General features: G+C 37.9%; 1 protein-coding gene across 1 annotated transcript in view; it reads right to left on the minus strand.

The window, feature by feature from the left end:
• Nucleotides 1-20510, minus strand: part of NCK2 (NCK adaptor protein 2) — an 83969-nt gene that overhangs the window by 25929 nt on the left and 37530 nt on the right. Inside the window, exon 3 of the mRNA XM_084227107.1 lies at nucleotides 4921-5162. Coding sequence (XP_084083233.1) covers nucleotides 4921-5146 — 226 coding nt within the window. The 5' untranslated portion in view covers nucleotides 5147-5162. The remainder of the gene's footprint in view (nucleotides 1-4920; nucleotides 5163-20510) is intronic.

Raw genomic sequence — 20510 nt, forward strand, 5'->3', positions numbered from 1 at the left:
GCTTGTGAAATAACCTGCTAGGAACACTGATGCAAGCAAGAACTGGCTTCTCTACATTGCATCTTGCTTGGCAATTCTTACTTTTCAGATCTGGTATACTGAATGAAAAGTTACTGAAAAGTTTTGCAGACTTACAGAAGCCCAATAAAGGAGCCATTTAAAACGTCTCTCATGCAACTCCAACATGTGTGTGAAATGTTATCAAGGTTATTGTCACTTGCCATCACCACCAAAACTCATCTGTTTCTATTGTTCCTACAGATTTGCAAACACCTCTCCTGTATTCTTGGTGTCCAATCTCCTTTTCAATACCCACTTTATTAAACCTTTTTCTTTTGCAGGGCATCTGTTCAAAAACCCACACTAAGAGCAGAGCAGAAGTATCCTCAAGGTTTCTTACGTAGTTCGTCACTAAAGGGAACAAGACCAGAAACCCGTAAGAAAAACCTATACGCAGCGCTGGTTGTGAAGCAAAAGCAGCAAAACCAGCAAAAACATTCTGAAAATTATGGATTCCCATGAAAATGGCACCCTGCTGTTGGATCACACGCTTCAGTCAGTAATGGCATGCTGCTGCCTGGGGAGTTATGCTGCTGCCAGGAAAATGACTTGCAAAAGGATGGAAAAAATGTAGAAGTTTTATTTTGAGTACACAAACAACTGACTTCTCGATTATTTTGGCTTCCTTCAGATAAGGTTTCTGTTTGGCATGACAGAGATGAGCCAGCAGGCATAGATCATCTTTGCTGCAGACGGGGAAACCCGTGGAGTTGCACTCAGAGGCAGCTCTGGGGGTGGTGCTGGCAAACACCCACTCCAACCAAATGGATACGGGAATTCCTTTCCACCCCCCAGCACATGGGAAGAATTATATTACAGAAAATTACAGTTTAAAAGATGCATGCTGGAGGTCTCTTGCTTAGTAAGACTTATTCAAAATGTATAGAAGATACCCTCCCCGCAAAAGAAATACTGTAAAAGGAAACTATTTTAAGCTTCATTATAATGAATGAAGATGAAATTTTAATCACAGGCATGGAAGCTGGCTTTTGCCTTAAGAATAGTTATAATTACCAGATTTCATTCAATATGAGCAAACAGAAGACAGCAATTTGAAATGGCCAAATTACCATTAACGTTTTACTTGCAGTTTCACTCAGTTAAGACAAAAAAGGGAATGAGAAGATGAATCATTTAAAATACTCAATAGGTGGCCTATACACTTAATTTCCATAATTCAAACTAGGCCATTGTAGCTGAGTATTCATTAGACCTCACTCAAGAAAGAGATTTAAGAAGACACAAGTAGTATATATCAAACAGAAAAATGACAAAACTGGACATCCATCAATCAAAGAATTACAAGACTCAAAAGTTTCTCCAAGTAATTTAAGGAAAGTTAAAAGTTATGGAAAATTCCCTGGTGTCAAGAATAAAAGAAGATACAACAGAATAGAGCAAGCCCTTAGAAAGGCAAAGACTAAAAGAATGGTGTAGAAAAGGCTATTGTTTTGTGAAAAGGCCTAGGATGATTCTAACATATTTCTTCAGAAAGTACTGGGGGTCATTTGAGATTTTGGGTGAGCCGTTTTTCAGTCCACAAGGAACTGATTTGAAGAACATATGCTAAACAAGCATTAATCAGCATTTTAATAAGAACCCAAAACATTTAGGAAAGCTGTCTCTGAAGACATTTTAATTAATTTTTTTTTTCAAAAAATGCCAAAATAAAATGGAAGTTCAAGAAAGACTTAAGACATTGCTAAAACTGGGCTGATATTTTAAAACGTCAAGCTGCCTATTCTAGGTAGCCATATGTCCATCAACCTTCCACCAACCCTGAGCCAAAAAACTGTAAAGCTGATAGGACTCTATTCATAAAATATTCAAGGGTTGAGATATAATTCATGACAGTCAACAGTTCATGGAAAATTAGTTTTTAGCATCAAATAGGCATGACTTAATTCTCTGATGAGATTGTAAGTTTTCATGTACAAGATACCAACATAACTGGTGGCATAAAGTTCCATTAGAACACAGATTGCCAAAGATCAACAACTATTCTGATGATGCATCTTCAACAGCAAATGAGGGGAACTATTAATTAAATAGTTATAGCTCCTATGGGGTCTGCCACAATTTGAGCTATGGCTGGCACTTTTCCTATTTATTGAATATAAAAATATAAATCAAGCACCAGTAATTACTGTGGATAAGCATAAGAGTGGCAGATAGCTACAGGTAATCACATAGACAACACATGACATCATTTGCATGATAACGATGCTTTCAGATGAATTATTTTTTAACACAAGGAAATACAATCTATTAAGAAAGAGGCAGGGAAAAGTGCATCTCCATGGGAACTACCATTTGCTTGAGTGACACAAGCATGTAAAGGGGGGTGCAGGTACGTCACTGGAAACAGCTATGAGTCTGCTGTTTCTCTCCTGAGATTTCACAAGATTCATGATTAATTATTGACAGACTATTAAGTGACATTTTGTTGGGTTTTTTTTAAGTTTAGTACCTGATATTTTGACAGTAGCTTCAACATCAAAGTTGGAAACATATTTGGTTTAAGGACTAATACTCATGACCACCATTCCCAACTGTGCTGGGTTAGGAGGCATTTTAATGAGAATTTTCTTGTCATCCTTGGAGAGGCAGGCGTGATGATACATTAGACGCATTTGTATAAAGAGAACTTAAGAGAACTTGCTTCACTGGGCTAAGCAAAACTTTCAAAAGCTGTTTCACTAGATGAAGCATCAGTCTTGCAATTTGCAAGCCTTTGTTTAAAAAGGAGTGCATTTTTGATGGCCTCTCAAAACAATGGAAGGACACATGCTCTGCTTGTTCTGAATGGGAAAATACTGTACAACAAGACAGGAAAGGCTTAAATACTATAGTTGAGGACACTGATTCAGGAAAGGTAAAAAAAGTTATACAGCACATACATGTTTCATTATGGTAAGGAGTTGACAGCACCTAAACTTTTAAAAAACAATACTCTGAAGCACCAGCTCCTTTGGGTGGATATTAAGCATATTCTGAATCCATTTGTGAGTAAGGTATGCCTTAGGCAGTTTCTCACTGTCACAAGGTATATGAGCTTCAAAGAGCTTGAGAAGTGCTTTACACTCTAGATGCACACCAGGTAAGTGTGGTTACAGCACACAAAGACCAGACTCCATCATAAGGCACTTTCTGCCTTAGCTGAACAAACACACAGAGAAACCATTAGAAAGGGAACGGGGAACGTGTAACTTGTCATAACAGTGCTTCAGAACTTAAAAACCCATGCAGGTGTGCACAAAGGGCTGAGGCTCGGGAGATTGACACCCAAGGATGGCTCAGTCATGAAACCACCAAGCTTTTTTCTCACACCTTTTCATCACTCACCACTAGAGTGAAGGGAAGCACCCTTCACCATTCACTTTTGCTAAGACTGAAAATAAACACACATGTAGGCTAGGACACACCTCTATTCCTTCAGTTAAATAGATTTCTGTTGGACATAAATAAAAATGTGTTTACATCAAGCAAATATTGCCCACATTTTACATGAACACTTGAAATATTATTACAACAGGACTGCAATCCTTTCCTAAGGTACCTTTCAGACAAAATATATGTTTTAAACAACATAGATCTATATAAAAGGGGCTTAATATCACAACTGGGACTTTAATCTTTGAAAAGGCATAATCACATTTCCTGGCACTATAACCAGTATGTTCAAAGGGTATCTGTAGAAAGGACTGTGGTTCTAAATATTACCATGGTAAATTTTATGATAACCTCGTTTGCCTCACACCCATCCCCACCTCTAGTCCCCAATTTCCATGTACTTTATGGCAACTCAGCAGTGGAAGACATGGTAATGAAGGAGTGACACAGAAACAAAGCCTGTTAGAAACAACATTGGCACAGGATTATCCTGCATCAGCTATTGCCATGTTATTTTTAAGTGAAGCTTTTAACCTTCTACTAAGTCCAATCCCTGAATCCCAATTTTTCTATTGCAGAGTTATTTTGTACAGCAGTCTGTAACAGAATAAATTTTCTCTATGTAAGACTTCATAAAACACAGGCAAAAAACCAAAACAAAAGCAAAAGAAAACCCCTCAAAACACTTTTAATGTGCCTGTTTCTGTTTTATTCATAACATCCTGAAATATCACTAGTAGGTCTTCCTGGCATAAAACAACAATTTATCACCATGTTTATAGCCTTTTCTAACCTTTCCTATGCAAAGCCCTTTTTAATCAGTCTTTAAAAATCAAAGAGAAAAAAACCCATTTAACTTGAGTTTCAAATAGATTTCTTTAAAACACACACAAAATTTTTCAAAGCTAGATTATTTTACGTGTATGAGATACTGTTGTGAGGACTTTGTGTGCAAGTTGAAAATAGAATACATATTTAAGGACTTGGAAGTTAACAGAACATCTCACAGACCACAGAAACTTTACTGTATATAGCCAAACTGTAAAATCCCATTCATAGAGTGATTTAGCTTTGGCTATGATACCTATGCTGAACAATCCAGTTTACATCCTTCATCTTTCAAGAGAGAAGAGTTAGCGTGAAAGGAGAGGATTCAGCAGTTGATTTGTGTATGAAACTCAGTTCTTCAGCCACTGAAATTACAGAACCTTTGAAAACTGGAACAAAAGTAACATCTTTTTCTTCTGGATGTGATGGAAGGAAACATAGTACAGATTTTTACACATGATTCTCCACCCACACCCACTCTCTCTGTCTCTCCCTCCCTCAATCACCTACCCATCATGTCACCTCAAACTAAGCATAAAGACCAAACATGCATGTTAAAATTATTTATATCCACATTACATTCCCAACCTGAAACTCATCAAGTCTACTAAATTTACTCCAAAATACAAAAGGACTTACCCAATGTGTCTTTTAGATTTTTAACCAGAGAACCTTTCTTCAAGCTGTTTTTCCGCTCCACATAATTTGATGGCACATATCCCGTTTTGTTGGCCGCGTTTCTTACCCTCCACCATGTCTTAGAATCATCTAATAGCCAAAGACGCTCATTTTTCTTGATGTCAAGTTCTTGGTCCTGCTGTGCAGTGTAATCCCACTTTGCAATAACAATAACTTCTTCTGTCATCTTTCATGGAGTCCTTCTGCAACAAAATAATAAAACATTATCCTCATAAATTTTGTCATATAATTCTCACTAATTTTTTTCCTTTGAATTCTTCTAAAATAAGTAGGAAAAAGGCTAGGAGAAAATGAGAATGTCATATAGGGAAAACCCTCTTAAAAATAAGGGAAATCGTAATGACTTTTCTTGGTTTTTCAGCCACTAAAATATGGACACGTCTTGATAGCAAATTCTAGTCATAATGTATTACATTCACTTCCTCCAAATGTATATAAAATCTTACATGGATATACATTAACAGAAGCTTATTTATAAAATCTGTTTAATTTTTTCATATAGCATTATAAAAGTATTCCACATGTGGCATTCCAAATTCTGATCTGAGGAAAAAAAAATAAAATAGCAGCATTTGAAAAATGTATTTTCCCTCTGCACTAGTTCTGCATCCTCATACTAATTTCACACATTAAAGTTTTCTGCATTTAAACAAAGTTGACCATCTTCATTTAGTAAAAAGTTAAGAAATAATTCAAGAGGCATTGCAACCCAGCAGGGAAATCTACCATCAGTAAGAGGGTACTGTCTTCAGCAAGTCTTTGTTCACTGTTTTGTGCAGGCAGCACAAAATTGACTTTAAGGGTCTTCACTCCCCCTTTGTTCCCAGGAAGATCCCAGTTCAGCATAGTCCTGCACCAGGTATTAGTCAGCAGGGTAGAAAAGAGCACCCACTGGATTTCACTTCTTCCCTACCTGAAACATATCCAGAGTTCCATTAAGACTGAATCAGTTGTCTTTCTCTCACTTACCTGTAAGAACGATGTTATTTTCCAAAGCTATTTGTCAGCTGCACAAAGACAGCTGCATGCCTCCACGTTCTCCTACGCATCCCAGCAATTACCAGGAACAATGTGAGGCAGCACAATAGTGTGCAAGGATAAGTCCAATACTAGTACCAATGACATTCAAATATGTTATAATGCCAATCGAGACATGTTGATTTTACCTTCTAAATTCTGACAAGTCACCTAAAATGTTCTAATTGCTGCCATGGAGCTTGGGGGAGAGGGAAGTGGAGGAGGACAGAGAGAGTAGGAGGTGAGAACATATTTGAAAATCAATGCATCCAATTCTGTTTTTTTTTTTTAAATAAAAGGTGTAGATTTCATTTAAACTACAGATTAGTAGAAAAAAAGTGCAAAAGTACTTCAAACTATTAATGTCCAAAGACTCCTGAAATATTTTACTTTGTTGCCTAGGTCTTGGAAGTCCACAACCCTATCTTCTCTGATACCTAGTCGTTTATGTGACAGAAAGGTAATTAAAAACCAAACTTCATTCAGAAATTCTGTTCAGCATGTAAATTATATTACCTATATTCCAAAAGGGTTCCTTCTGCAGTCTGTAAATACACACACAAAGACACACACACTTCCCTTTAGCTACAGTACAACACACACACACTTCCCCCTTTAGCTACAGTACAAACTGTGAAAACTGCATGCCAGACAACCCAGCTTATCTACTATAAGAAAAATAAGTGCTTTGCTTATTTAGTCTATAATAGTAAAACATAATAGTGAACCCTATTATAAATTAATAGCCTCTTCTTGTCATGAATTTTGTTTCCAGGAGAACATCATATAGGCCTGAGCTACAATTGCTAAACCATTTGACAGCAAAAAGTTGTGCTTGCCATTTGCTGGTAAACACCAGCAAATTTACCTCTCATGGCCAACACAGGACATGATTTTTGAAAATCTGAAGCTGAGTTGAACAGGTTTAAGTTCTCATTTTCCAATCAAAAACCAGAAAGAACATACAACAATTAAAACATTATTCAAATATGCATTTGCATGGCTAAGGTCCCCAAGATGAATTTAAAAAGGATTTATGATGCTTTGAATAGCTGAGAAGCACAATCCTTACAGCTCAAACAGGCAGTGACTTATGCAGTGGAAATGATAGTTTTACAAGAAATAAGTCAGTAAGCATTCAACCATTTTTTTCCCCTAAAATAATAATCCCATCTGGCAATGATAGAGAAGAGTCTGAACTTTGGACCTCAGTCTCCAATAAACTGCCCTGCTTTCTGACTGACATAAAATGGACAGAGCCTACAGGTCGATAAGCTGATGTAGCCACAGGGGACTGCAATCAAACATGTTCTGGAGGCTGGTGTTGTCAATATAATCTATCTCTCCAATTTAGGTTGGTTTATTTTATCTCAGCAATTGTAAAATGGTCAATTCCTACTACTCCTGGGGACATGGAGAACATGAAGAAATAGGACATTATCAGTGCAGTTGGCTGATGATGTTGCCACTACGTAGGCTCCCCTTCTAAAAAAGGTTATTTTCACAATACAAGCAAGTTAAAATTATCAATATTACAGCATTTTAACAATAAAAAGTCCCACATTAGGAATAATATTTGAGTAATGACCAGTGGAAAACTATTAAACTCTTCCTATACCTCTAAAGAAAAAAACAATTTGAATTGACCACTATTGTAAGAGTCATCAAGTATTTCTCCACAGTGTTGGGCAAGGACAGAAGCACAGGAAGAAACTATTTACCAGGGCTGACAACATCAACTGTAGTCCTCTGAAACTATGCAGGACAGGGTGCTCAAACCTTCTCGATTTCTTAAATTCCCATTAGTGTAGACATGCAAAACTGTCACTATGCCTGAGAAATGCTGTCATTTCACAAGCAGACCCCTTGCATGATGCAATTTTGGCAGAAGTATTCTGGAATAGAGAAGCCAAGTTCCCTGAGCACCATGCTCACACATAAGCCCTTTCAGTAAAGTAGTCTCCAGGTTTTACTAAATTTTTAGTGGCACAAGCTCTCCTTCCCAAGTGGAGACAGGATTTAGAGTCAAACTGCATAATGTAATTGCAGCTAAACATTTGTCTATTTAAAGCTGTGTACATGTGTGTACAATTCAGTTGTGTTGGGTTATTTTTTCAGTTTTAGGTTCGTTCTTCCTGGGGGAGCGAATTTTTTTGGTGTGTTTTGGGGTTGTTTGCTTGTTTTGTTTTATTTTGTTTTTAATGTGGGGAAATATATTAAAGTTCTTCAAATTATTTTCTTATGATTACATCATTAGATGTATCCATCAAGGACAATATGGCTCTTCCTGTGACATCTGCAGAGCTAAAATTTCCTAGTATGTACATAAGGACATATTTGTTTCCCAGAAGGGAAGCTGTAGAGGTAATAGTTTTGAAATGCTTCTGCAACACAGCCATGTTCCAAATAAAAGATTATAAGCAGACAACATAACAAGATTTGGGGGAAAATGAAAAGAAAACACAATAATACAGCCTCCCAAAGCATCTGAGAGTACTGTAAAAACCTGACACAGACTGAAAGCATGACATTTCTTCAGTGTACTGCTTACGTACTGCAAAATAAAACATACCACAGTTCCAAAGGATTTTAATGGCAACATAAGATTCCTTCATATCAAGAAAATGAAAATCTGCTAAAAGTGTATACAACATTTTGGAAAATTCCTTCTCAAAAGTTTAGAAGTCCTAGCACTGAAATACTGAGTTGTCTTCTCCTGCCTGACAGAACAACATTCCACATGGAAAGCAGCAGTGAAAAGCTTTGAAATATAGATATAATACAGGTCTGCAAGGAACTATAACAGTCTTTCCTCCATACAATATTGTTTCACATGACTCTGGCTTTTACCTTACCACATCAAGTGGTCATTTGCTTTACTTCTATGGCAATTGAACTTCCAACCTCAAAAACCAGAAACAACCCAAAATGAAGACACCACATTAAATGAGAGCAAACAGAACTCCACAACCCAGACCTTCAGAAGTTAATTCTCGCAATACTAATACACAACTCCAACTCCTTTTAATCCAGCAATTCTTTCACTGCTATCAGTCTCAAAAAAATAATTTATTTTATCAATACTGTATTTTTGCTGAAATGTTAAACTAATATAGCTTAGATTGAGCTCATGTATTTTCAGCCACTTAGTTACTTCCCTTCAGCTTAGGTTTTGTTAGGAAATGAGTCCTGTCTTCAATGGAAGCTGCCCTACTGCAAAAGCACACATGAAAATTTTTCTACAAAAAATTATCCGTGCGAGACAGGGCAAAAACTAAAAAAGAAGGCAATGAACAAAACCCAAGAAGGCAATGAACAAAAACTCAGCCAAAGTCAAGACAGTTATGGCTGTACTAAAAATCTGCTCAGACAGGTGAGGAACATTAACTAACCATATGGCAGAATAAATGCAGACACTGGTGGAGTATCTAGTACTGTAGCTTCTATGTGTCTTTATGAGAAGGAAGAACAGAAAGGAAAAGGTTATGTTCAATAAACTATCAACAATTCAACAACTTAGCAATGACAGGAAAAACAAACTAAACAAAGAAACACCTACGCCATTTCGAAGCCATCCTTAAAACTGAACCATACAAGTAATATTTAAGATAATGGAAATTTAAAGATAGAGGAATTTAAGAGAAAGTACTCCAACAACCTTGTAAATCTACTAGTGATTCTTCATGTGAAAGATTTATTCAATTGGTGTCATTTTAAATACCAAAATACAAAGAATTGTTATGCAGATGCCATTCTCTTTTTATCAGGCTGGGATTCCAATGCTCACTCTCTCTCCCTCCCTATATAGGACTAATATATTTCTCCCACAATGACCAATAGGAAAGGACTCTTATCAGCATGCCAACCGAACTGCAATCTCCTCCTATAGACTGACACAAGTTATCACCATGACTAGTTTAATGCCCTAGTCCAGTGGGTAGAAAAGCAGCATCTCTTCTTGGCCTCAAGAGGAAGGCTCACACTTATGTCAGGGTTAGTTAGGACAGTACAAACAGAAGGTAAAGATGCAGTGAGAAAGGAAGCAGTTGCTCTCCTTGTTCACAATTTGTTTTGCAAAAAGGAACATCACTGAAAAATGACTGACAGTAATGCTTGAAATGTAATCCCTCACCAAGGGAACAAGCAAAAATTCTAATAATAGGCAGTGCCAATTGATATAACAGACTGTTCTGGAATTGGATGTCTTAAGACACACAGAAGGAAAGGGACAGAATTGATACAGAGGCTTTTACATGACACTGATGTACATAAACCATCTAATTGTTATACAGTATTAAGTAAAATATAATGACTATATGATATTTAGTTAATTACATGGGAAGAATGGAAAACCAACTAATGATGAATTATGGTTTCTCTAAGATTTGAAGGCTGAACAACCTCTTCTCCTGTCCCCAAACTCTGAAAATCAAAATGTGTTTTGAGCCATGCAGCATTTGTTGCTGACAGGCCAGCTATCTAGTGCCCAACTGTTTAATCTTCCATAAGCTATGGCAAATAGGCAATATTTGGTCCTCTAAGATAATACAGTTGCAGAAAATAAATTTTAAGAAGTCTGTGTTCATACAGACTTGTTTCATAGTACCTGGATGTGCTTAGTGTATTCTGCAATTAATAACTTTTGTTAGATCACTTCATCTGAAGTACACTCTACATCTGAAGCTTTCTTGTTTATGATGATGCAATCTCTGGTAAGCCTGCCTACAGTTTCAGGAAATTTGAAGTTTTATTTTCACCTACAGTTTTTTCTTTGTTGCATGAGTGGGTGTGTGGTTAGTTTTCTTACATCAGCCTAGATGAACAGTTTTGACATATAGAAAGATTTCAAAAAATCACATCTTTACATTTGAAATTGTTTTTTCGGTTCTTGAGGACCAGTAAAACACTAACACAAATACAGCTCTCAGAAGGCATTAAAAAGAACCAGTAATGTGAATTCAAACAAGCATTTGTGAAAAAGAATCCACCTTTTGGATATACTTTTAGCTCTCTCCAGTAGAAACAGGAAAATATCACCTTCATTCAAAGGCCAAAGTTTACCTAAACCAAGAAAGACATATTTCTAATGATTGTTACAAGAAAATCTCAAAATGCAGAGGTTTAAAAAGAGTAAACAAACTGACCCAAATTATTACCAGTTGTTATAATTATAACCTTTATTTTAACTAGCAAAACCCTTTCCATGCTTTGTTATTTGAGCTATTTGCTTGTGCTTGGACAAACAGAGATGGAACACATAAAGGCCACTTTGTCTAACTGTTTTTGCAGTTTAACACTTTAATACTTCATATAATGTGTGTCAACCCACCCCAAGAGACACATTTCTTTGGAAAGAGGTCACTGCATCAGACTACTCTCTCTCTCCCTCTTTTAAAGGAAGTTAACTAAATAGCTGCACTGAACAAGCATTCATCACCCAGCTATGTGGTTCTGAGGTGTGAAACCCATACCTGAGCAAAGACACCCCCCACACCTAGGCAACCTAAAATAGTTGACTGTTTTAGCACAAGCTTGACAATTAATTTGGGGGATTTCACTATTAAGTCTCATTAGGATGCATTGATTACAGAACTAAAAGTGATAGCTGAGTAAGTGCAAGCAATTATTATCTAATTTACTTTGATGTGCAAACTGAAGACACAGTCACAATCAATAGATGCTGCTGTCTGTATTTTAGGGGGTCAGATTTCCAAAGCTGAAAACAAAGATGAGTGAAAGGCTGTAAAAAATAAATGTAAACAAAGATGTAAATAAATTCATCCACTGCAAAGGAGGAATGTTTTATTACAATTTGCAACCTACTCTCACAATTTAGCATTTACAAAAGAAGAACTGGTTAAAAAAATAATGTGTTAAAGTGAAATAAAAAGTTCTGGAGGTTTTCTGCGTCCACTCCCCCTGGTCCTTTCCATGAAAAGGAAAAACTGACAGCAATAAGCCCAAGTCCAGAAATGCAAACTGAAAGCATGAAAGAAGTAAGATTCAGCTCACCAAGAACTATAAAAAAGGTATTAAACCTGCCTTGGAGTAATTAAAATATTAGCAAAAGTATAAGTACAGAATTAGATAGAATATTAAGTTGACTGCACATGATGCAGGAAAAAAAGGTTTAATACTTATTTCTACATATGGGATTATTTTTCCGAGACAACCATTTTCTTCTTTGTCATTAACTAGCATATACAAGTAATAAGAAAAATTAAAACACTTTTAATGTTCAAACGCGCCCCAAGATATCAGAAACATCCACAAAGCTCTAACAGTTTTAGCTATTCCCTAAATTTGTTTTTTCCACTTCTTTTGAGATCCTGGTTTAGGTCGACCCATCCACCCAAGCTGGACATATTTATCAATCAGCGAGGGATGGCCCCAGCCATCATGCAAGAGTGACTCAAAGGTAGGCTCAGTAGGTGCCATGAGCTTTTCTGGCAGCACTGAGGCATTTGTTCTAAAGCACAAAAAATGCTTGGTTTCCTTTCAAGTCACTTGGGGGGAAAAAAATTTTAAAAACAACCAGAAAGGCATAATTATAAACAAAAGGGTGAAGGCGATCCAGGCTGGTGCAACACTTAATGGCACCTGACGTGCTACAGCCCGTGCACCCAGACAGGACAGCCCTGCCACAGTCCCCTTCTACAGGCACAGAAAGGATGGGGCTAAGATAATCGGGTGGTATAGCTCCAAAAAAGGTGACGGATCACTCATGATCACTCCTTAGAGCTGTACTAACCTAACCTTGCTACCTACACACCTCAGACCCTGTCCCCTTGGAGTGGCCAGCCACTGTTTACAGGCTCATGGGTGTAAGGGCTGGAGTTTGTTTCTGCAGCCAAATGCCTGTGACAGCTGCCAGGCAAGGTTGGCCTCTCCCAGCCCCACAAGAGATCTGATAACCCAATCTCTAATACAGCTGCAGCTACACACCGGCACCTTGTATCTCACATTGCAGAACAACTGAAAACAGGAAACCTCAAGAATAGTTTAGTGGTAACGAATTTCTTCATAGGTCCAATAGAGCACAGAGCTTAAACACTTTTTTTTGGTCTTGTAAGTGGCTTAGAAGTCTTTTAAAAAGACTGAAAAAGAAATAAAGGGCAATATATGTTAGAAACACCCAGAAATACATCTTTCCTGCTAAGGAGTCAGTACAGCAGGAGTCATACACCATTCAACAAAAACAAAATCTTTGTGTGTTTATCTAAGAATGTATAAAAAGACGTTAGCAAGAAAATTTCTCATCCAAAGTTTTCACGATGTCTATCATATGAATGAGTCTGCTCAGGTGAAATAAGCAAGCCGGGACTGCTTCAAATGTAAACTCAACATTTAGGGAAAAGGAATAGTGTTAAACAAAAAGGCTGCATCTCAAAGCAAGATCCACTTATGTTTTGCTTGCAGTCCAGATTTTTAGTGATTCAATATCTGATGGCTGTAGGTTTTTCCAGCTCTCTAAGCTCCACTTCAGCAGGAAGGTGTAGCACAAGTGTCTGTTGCACAAGACTGGTGAGGATGCCCTCAAAAGAAGAGGCTCCCAAGCACAATGAATGCAGTGAGGGCAATTTTCCAGCTCACGTTTTTCTTCCTTTCTTGAAAGCCAAAGTCAACTCACAGTCACAGCTGCCCATTATTCAGACTAACACAGATTCATAATTTGAGGCATACAATGTCAAAAGCTGCAAAAAGAAACACAACATAAGACTTTGGAAAATACCAAATAGGAATAAATTGCTAATGGTTATGTGAGAAAGTGGCTTCAACAAATGCAAGCCTTACCTGACCAACTGAGTTGCCTTCTATGATGGAGTGACTACAGTTGTGGATAAGGGAAAGGATACAGATGTTGTCTGTCTGGACACCAGTAAGACCTTTGACAGTCCGTCACAATACCCTTCTCTCTACACTGGAGAGATATGGATTTGATGCACAGATTACTCAGTGGATGAGGAATTGGCTGGATAGTCACATCAGAGGGTATTTGGACATTGATCAATGGCTCAGTGTCTGGACAGAGATCAGAGGCAAGTGCAGTCCATACTGGGATCAGCACTGTTCAGTGTCTTCATCAGTGACACAGATGGGGGAATTGAGCACATCCTCAGCAAGTCTACGTATAACACCAAACTACGGCTGACAAAACTGAAGGATGGGTTGCCATCCAGAGGGACAAGGACAAGCTCAAGAACTGGGCACATGCTCACCTGAGGATGTTCAAAAGGGCCAAGTACAAGGTACTATGCCTGGGTCAGGGGAACTCCATATCAGTACAGGCTGGGGGATGAGAGTAACCCCACAGAGAAGGACGGTGGAGCATTGGCAGATGAAAGCCTGGACATGAGCCAGCAATGTCTACTTGCAGCCCAGAAATCCAACTGCATCTTGTGCTGTATCAAAAGCCGCATGGCCAGCAGGTCAAAGGTGATTCTGCCCCTTTGCTCTGGTGAGACCCCACACAGAATACTGCATCCAGATCTGGGGCCCTGAGCACAGAAAGAATGGGACTGTTGGAACAGGTCCAAAGGAGGGCCACCAAGATGATCAGTGGGCATGAGCACCTCTTCTATGAAGACAGGCTCAGAGTTGGGGTTGTTCAGCCTGGAGAAGGGACGACCGTATAGAATCTTCTAGTGCATAAAGGGGGCCTATAAGAAAGATGGGGACAGACTTTTTAGCATGGCCTATTGGGATAGGATAAGGGGAAATGGTTTTAAACTAAAAGACAGTATATTTAGTCTACATATAAGAATATTTTTCTTTTTTTTTTTTTACTATGAGAGTGGTGAAACACCTGGAGGTGTGGTAGATGCTCCATCTCTGGAAATATTCAAGGTCAGATTAGAAAGGGCTCTGACCAACCTGATCTACTTGAAGATGTCCCTCCTCACTGCAGGAGGGGCTGGACTAGATGACCTTTACAGGTCCCTTCCAACCCTAAATACTCTATGATTCTATGAAAAGTAGCAGATACTGTGGGCTGCTAACTCTCTGGTGATACAAAGAGAAAGCCATCCAGGCTGTTATAAGGTAGGCTGCTGCAACATCAGAATGCAAATCTGAGTTCTGGCCTACTAATCATGCAATACCACTCTAATTTTATGCGCTCCTGTTTTATGTCGTGACTTTCACACAAGCTAACCCTCCCAGTTCAATATTTTTTAAAGATATTCATTGGTAATACTGTTATACACAAAATTTCCTCACCTGGTGCAGTTCAAGAAACAAATGCTTAATCAGTGTGGTAGACTTTAAAACACATAATACTAAGTATAATCTTTTCTATTTACAGGATAAGCGCTCTGCTGTTTCAGGATACTGAGTTTTTAGAAGTCTTTTGATGTTTTACTTGAAAAGGATATTTCTATAGCCTTTTTTGGAACAGTATGACTGTTATAAAGTAGGCAGTGTTCATTTTCAGCTTGTGAAAGATGATTTAAATTTAAAGTTCTATTTCAAAGGGCAAAAAGCTGGTATTCTACAGGAACAAGTTGGTATTATAGCAGCTCACGTTACAGTTACACAGTACTAGCTACAAGCCTTATAACTTGCTTACCTACTACCTACAAGCCTTATAACCTATGCTTAGAAGATAAATAGCAACAGTAATACAAATTACAGAGAAAATACTTCATCACATCTTTAACTAAGCTTAGTATAGTCACCAAAAGACAAGGCAAAGGACTTGTGAGAAAAACCTAGCTCAAATCTTTCCATCAATATGGGATGACAACCTTAAGGGATTAAGCGAACCAAACAAACATGTTTCAGCTCATTTGGGATGTGCGATGTTTTTAAGAAATGTGTCATTCAGAAAACAGGACAAAGATTAACAGACAGTACTGGCAACCTTCTAGAGACCAAAAAACCCAAAAAACAACAAGAGGATTTTTGCAGTTAGATGATTTTTACTGTTTCATCTCAGACCTTATTTTTGGAAGAAGGTATTTCCTTCTTTCTTGAAGACTATACCTCTTTCCAGGCCCTTTTATCACATACTTACCAGAAAACACAGGGAATGTGAACTGTCATCTTTGCTGATTTTAATTTGTTGAAAGATGAGAAGAAAAAAAAAGTCTGAATATAAAGCAACTCCAACAACAGACAGTTGGCTAATATCCCTCTTCTTGGCCAGCCCTTCCTCCAACCTCTGCCCTCCCTGTGCTCGTGCCATCTGCCCTCAACCTCCCTTTCCTGCACCTGCTGCTGCAATCCCCAGCAGCAGGCAGGGCTCAGGCAAGTACAGGCAGCAGCTGCAAGGCTTTTTTCTGCCTTGATCAGCAGCTTAATGCAAATGCAGTGACTGTGAATGACCCAACCTGTGATGGCTTTTTCCACTATTAGTGCAAAAAGTCTTCTTGCTTTATTTTGAAGGCAACCAAGAGCAATGGTACATTCTAGACAGCAGTGGGAATACCCAGACTGTGCAGAGAGAGTATCTTCAGACCTTTTGACTACAAACATGAGACAAACAGAAAGATGGAAGCTTTTTTGGCCCATTTTTCTTGGCTGCAGAACAGAATCTCAAACTGCCTCATATTTAGATATAGCAAGAGGGCAATAAAAGAGCACTGGCTCACCTTTTCCTGAATTCTTTTAAAAGCAATTCCAGAAAAAATGATGCAGTTAATAAACTCTGTGGCCCTAAAGAAAACTTTTGGAGAGGTGACCTCATCTCACCTCTAAATCAGCAGCAATGATTAATGACTGTATCTCTGCATTGGTTTATGGATGTTTCAGTGTTTCTACAAAGTCAGAGACACAGATAAGCTTAATGGTTGTTGCTGCTGCTCTGGATGGCTCTCTCTCCACTTCTCCCAGCAGACAGCATTTAAACTTACCTCTCTATTCAGAAACACATGAAACAAAAAACAAACAAGATTAAAGAGAAGGGAAAGTCCAGGAAGAATAAAACATACCTTAGGTGTCTACATAAAACAAAATTACAAACCATTTCACACTTAACAACCTCTCCACAGCACTTTACAAAAACAGAGTAGGAGGGAGCCAAGCACACAAGGTCAGAAAAAAAACCAAAAACAGACACTCTACTGAGAGGACATTTAGGTAAACTTAGCTATATGGCGATCCATGCTCTGTGAAAGAAGAAATTAAGTATACTCCTGTTCACAAACTTTCATCCTTACTATCAGTAAACCTTCCTTCTCAAAATTAAAATCAGCCAGCCACTCAGGACATGGTGAACACCATAAGATTTTATAAAGGAGACATCCCTGAATTTCTTTCAAGATTCCAAATAATAAACTGTTTGAAATATTTGCTTCCACTGCTGTCTCTTTTCCCATAGTTCAAACATTCAATGGCCTGCAGGAGTTATACTTCACTGGAAGTATTAGTACATTTCTGTATTGTATAAACAAAGAATGGTCCTCAGACATAAGAAGTTTAACCTTGATCTCACACAGAAGGACAAAGCTCAGAATCACTGTGGATTGCTACGTTTTACTGCTAATCCCTTGAAACACTGCTACCTACTTTTCAAGGGATTTCACTTTAAACTGTCTATAAAATGCTGAAAATAAAACTGAACTGCTGACCTTCTGTTCCCCAATGGAAAAATCATATATTCACTTTTTAACTAGAAAGAGGAAGAGATGTTTGTTCAGTTCAAAAACCCATTTATTTCTAATGTTTTTAAGGGGAAAAAAAAGAATGTATTAGCCACTCCTAGACAACATTCACTCTATAGTCTTAAGCAATTTATCATTTGCTTTTCCAAAAATTGCCCCATCAATCTACCTCATAACAGCAGGAAAACGAGAAAACAATTTTAATTGTTATAATAATTTAAAAATTTCTAGTCCACAGAGTACAAATTAATTTAAAGGTCCTGCCCAGACTCTGCTCCTGTAAACTTTCCAGTTTACTGTCATTTTGAATGCTGAATAAATTCTTAGATTTCTGGGTTTTCTTTACAAGTCACCTGGACCAAAATTTGTACCCAATATCAAAAGGTGCATGTAGCAGTGGGGGAAAAGAAAAAGATACTCCCCGATTTAAATCTCAAGGCAAAGTTCCAAAGCTGAATTGTGGTTAATGAACACCTATTTCTCATATCTAGGAGAGTTTCTCAGGCAAAAAATCTGCTTTCTAGAAGTAGGATCTTTGAATAGTACAGGTAAAAATAATCACTGGACATAAGATACCATTCTTGATTCTGTGCTTATGCATGTAACCAAACAGGCAGCTTGAAAGATGCAGTGCTAGATTTCATTAAGAGACAGCTAACAGTATTAAATTTATTTCTGTATAAATCTGTACATCTTCCTGAAAATGACTGGAACACGAGATAGTTATTCAGGAAGCTATGCTTTTAATTTCCTGATAGGACATGCACCCAGTGAAAGCACAATTTAAATAAAGAAACACTCTTGGATCTTTTATGAGATGCGAGTGAATGCTGCAGCTTCACAAGTCTTTTGTTAGTCACACTGACCGCTGTGCTAACCAAGAAAGTGTAAGCCTAGGCAATCCCAGTCTCCCCTTAAAACTACTTATTCTTCCATCTAACAGCACTTCAGAGTCAATACAAGAATCCTTTCTCACTGCTCCCAAAACACAAATGTAGAGGAAACACTATCCCTCAAACTTTCCTAAACAAAACAGGTTTCAAAATGACTTGTACTATAACTTTAAAAGAATGCTTTAAATTTAAAACCAAGACAACATTTTTGGTCTGAATTTTTGGTAGCATTCATCTATTTCAATCCAATTATTTCTTACATATCTTCCTCCAGTTTAAATGAGGACCTCTTCCAAAAAATTGCACTTGCAAGTACTCTGCTACACAATTACAACAGCTAGCTATTGCTAATTCCTCAGTTGATGGAGAGGGACACAAAGCCAAGAGAGAAACACCTTTCAGAGAAGAGGGAAGAGGATGAAAGGGGATTTTCTAAAACCCTTCTTCTAAAACCCCAGGAGTGCTCCAGGGAACACATGCTTCTGTAAGTACGTTAGGAAGACGCTCCTTATTCTGAGCTCTTATGTTGCAGTTCAGGTGCCAGCTGCTCTAAGACGGCTTACACAGACAATCTCAAAAGTTGTTCCACTGCTATTAGCCCAACACAATTTTCCACTGCACCAGATCTGCTGCTCAAAAGGATAAGCTTTTGAAAGTAAATATTCACTGTAGGAATATCTGACTTCTTCCATAGAAACAATTACCCAAAACCAAAAATAAGCAATTAGAAAAGTCTACATTTCTAAGAGCAAAATATACATTCAAGAGAGGCCAACACTGCCTTGTGATGCCAGACTCTCATCCTCCTTCATTCCTACTGTTTCCTTCAGTGCTTGAACAAAACGTAGTACTTCCAAATGCCTTTAAATCGCCTCCTATTACTTTTATCTTCTGTCAAATTTCTCCAAAGCTCGCTTTTCCTGAATAAAACCTCCCTGCAATAACTTGGTTCAAAATTAAACTTTTGGTTTTGGCTGCTACATCACATTCCCTTTCATCCAGAAATGTTACGTGCTCTTGCACTGATGAGACATTCTACCCTCACACACTCACAGACACATTTTCTTCCCTACTCCCACCAGATAACAATAAAATGCATCAACAAAAATGAAAGGGAAATAATAGCAGCCAAATGATTTCCAAACATGGACAGAGATTGTGAGGATTAACATCTGTACAAGAACAAAGATTAAATAAAGGAAAAAACAGGTTCAAAACCACAGGTCTGAAATGTGGACCTTCAACCACAGAGTTCTTTGTTCCTTCCAGATTAATACAAATTAAAAAACTTCTACTGCTAGTGATTTTCATTAAAAATGACTATGCCATTGCTCTCAAACAACAGTTCAGCTAGAAGCCATACAAAATAGTACAGTACTACAAGACACTGTCAAGTACTAAGCAGTACTTGTAGTCAATATCCAAAAGCGACACACCACAACCATGTTAAAAGTAAGGGTACAACAGAAGTAGGCAATTTCTTCATTATCTAACTCAGACCTTACTCAGGACAACAGGGTTACCACATCTGGATCAAGCCTCATTGAAAGGCATTCTGGCAAAAACCAACACACAAATTACTGGAAGCTGTAGTGCAGTGTAGTAATGGAGCAGCAAGTTACAATCCCATGACTAAACAGAAATAGGAGCCACTATGTAAAAATTCACAAATCACCTCAAGGCAACAGTGAATAAAATCAAATGTAGAGAAAATAGAGAAAAAAGATAATAGGAACAAGTAGGAAGATATACTCATCCCTTCCTTCCCTGGACCCCAGGAAGAGCTTATAGAAGAGACATCCCTTTTCCTTTCCTCTACCATAGAATCCCTGACTGTTTCACACAAATAATATCAAACATTTTTACTTTATTTGTTCTTTAGCTTCTTGCAAAATAAACTCTGAGGAACAGGTCTTGGTCTGAATTGGTATTTGAGTTCAAAAAACGCCACCTTGAAACCAAGCTATAGTCTGTAAAGCTAAGCAGCACTATGTAATTTCATCAAATATTGCCCTCG

This window comes from Fringilla coelebs, assembly GCF_963513975.1.
Source record: "Fringilla coelebs genome assembly, chromosome: 2".
In the NCBI taxonomy this organism is placed as follows: domain Eukaryota; kingdom Metazoa; phylum Chordata; class Aves; order Passeriformes; family Fringillidae; genus Fringilla; species Fringilla coelebs.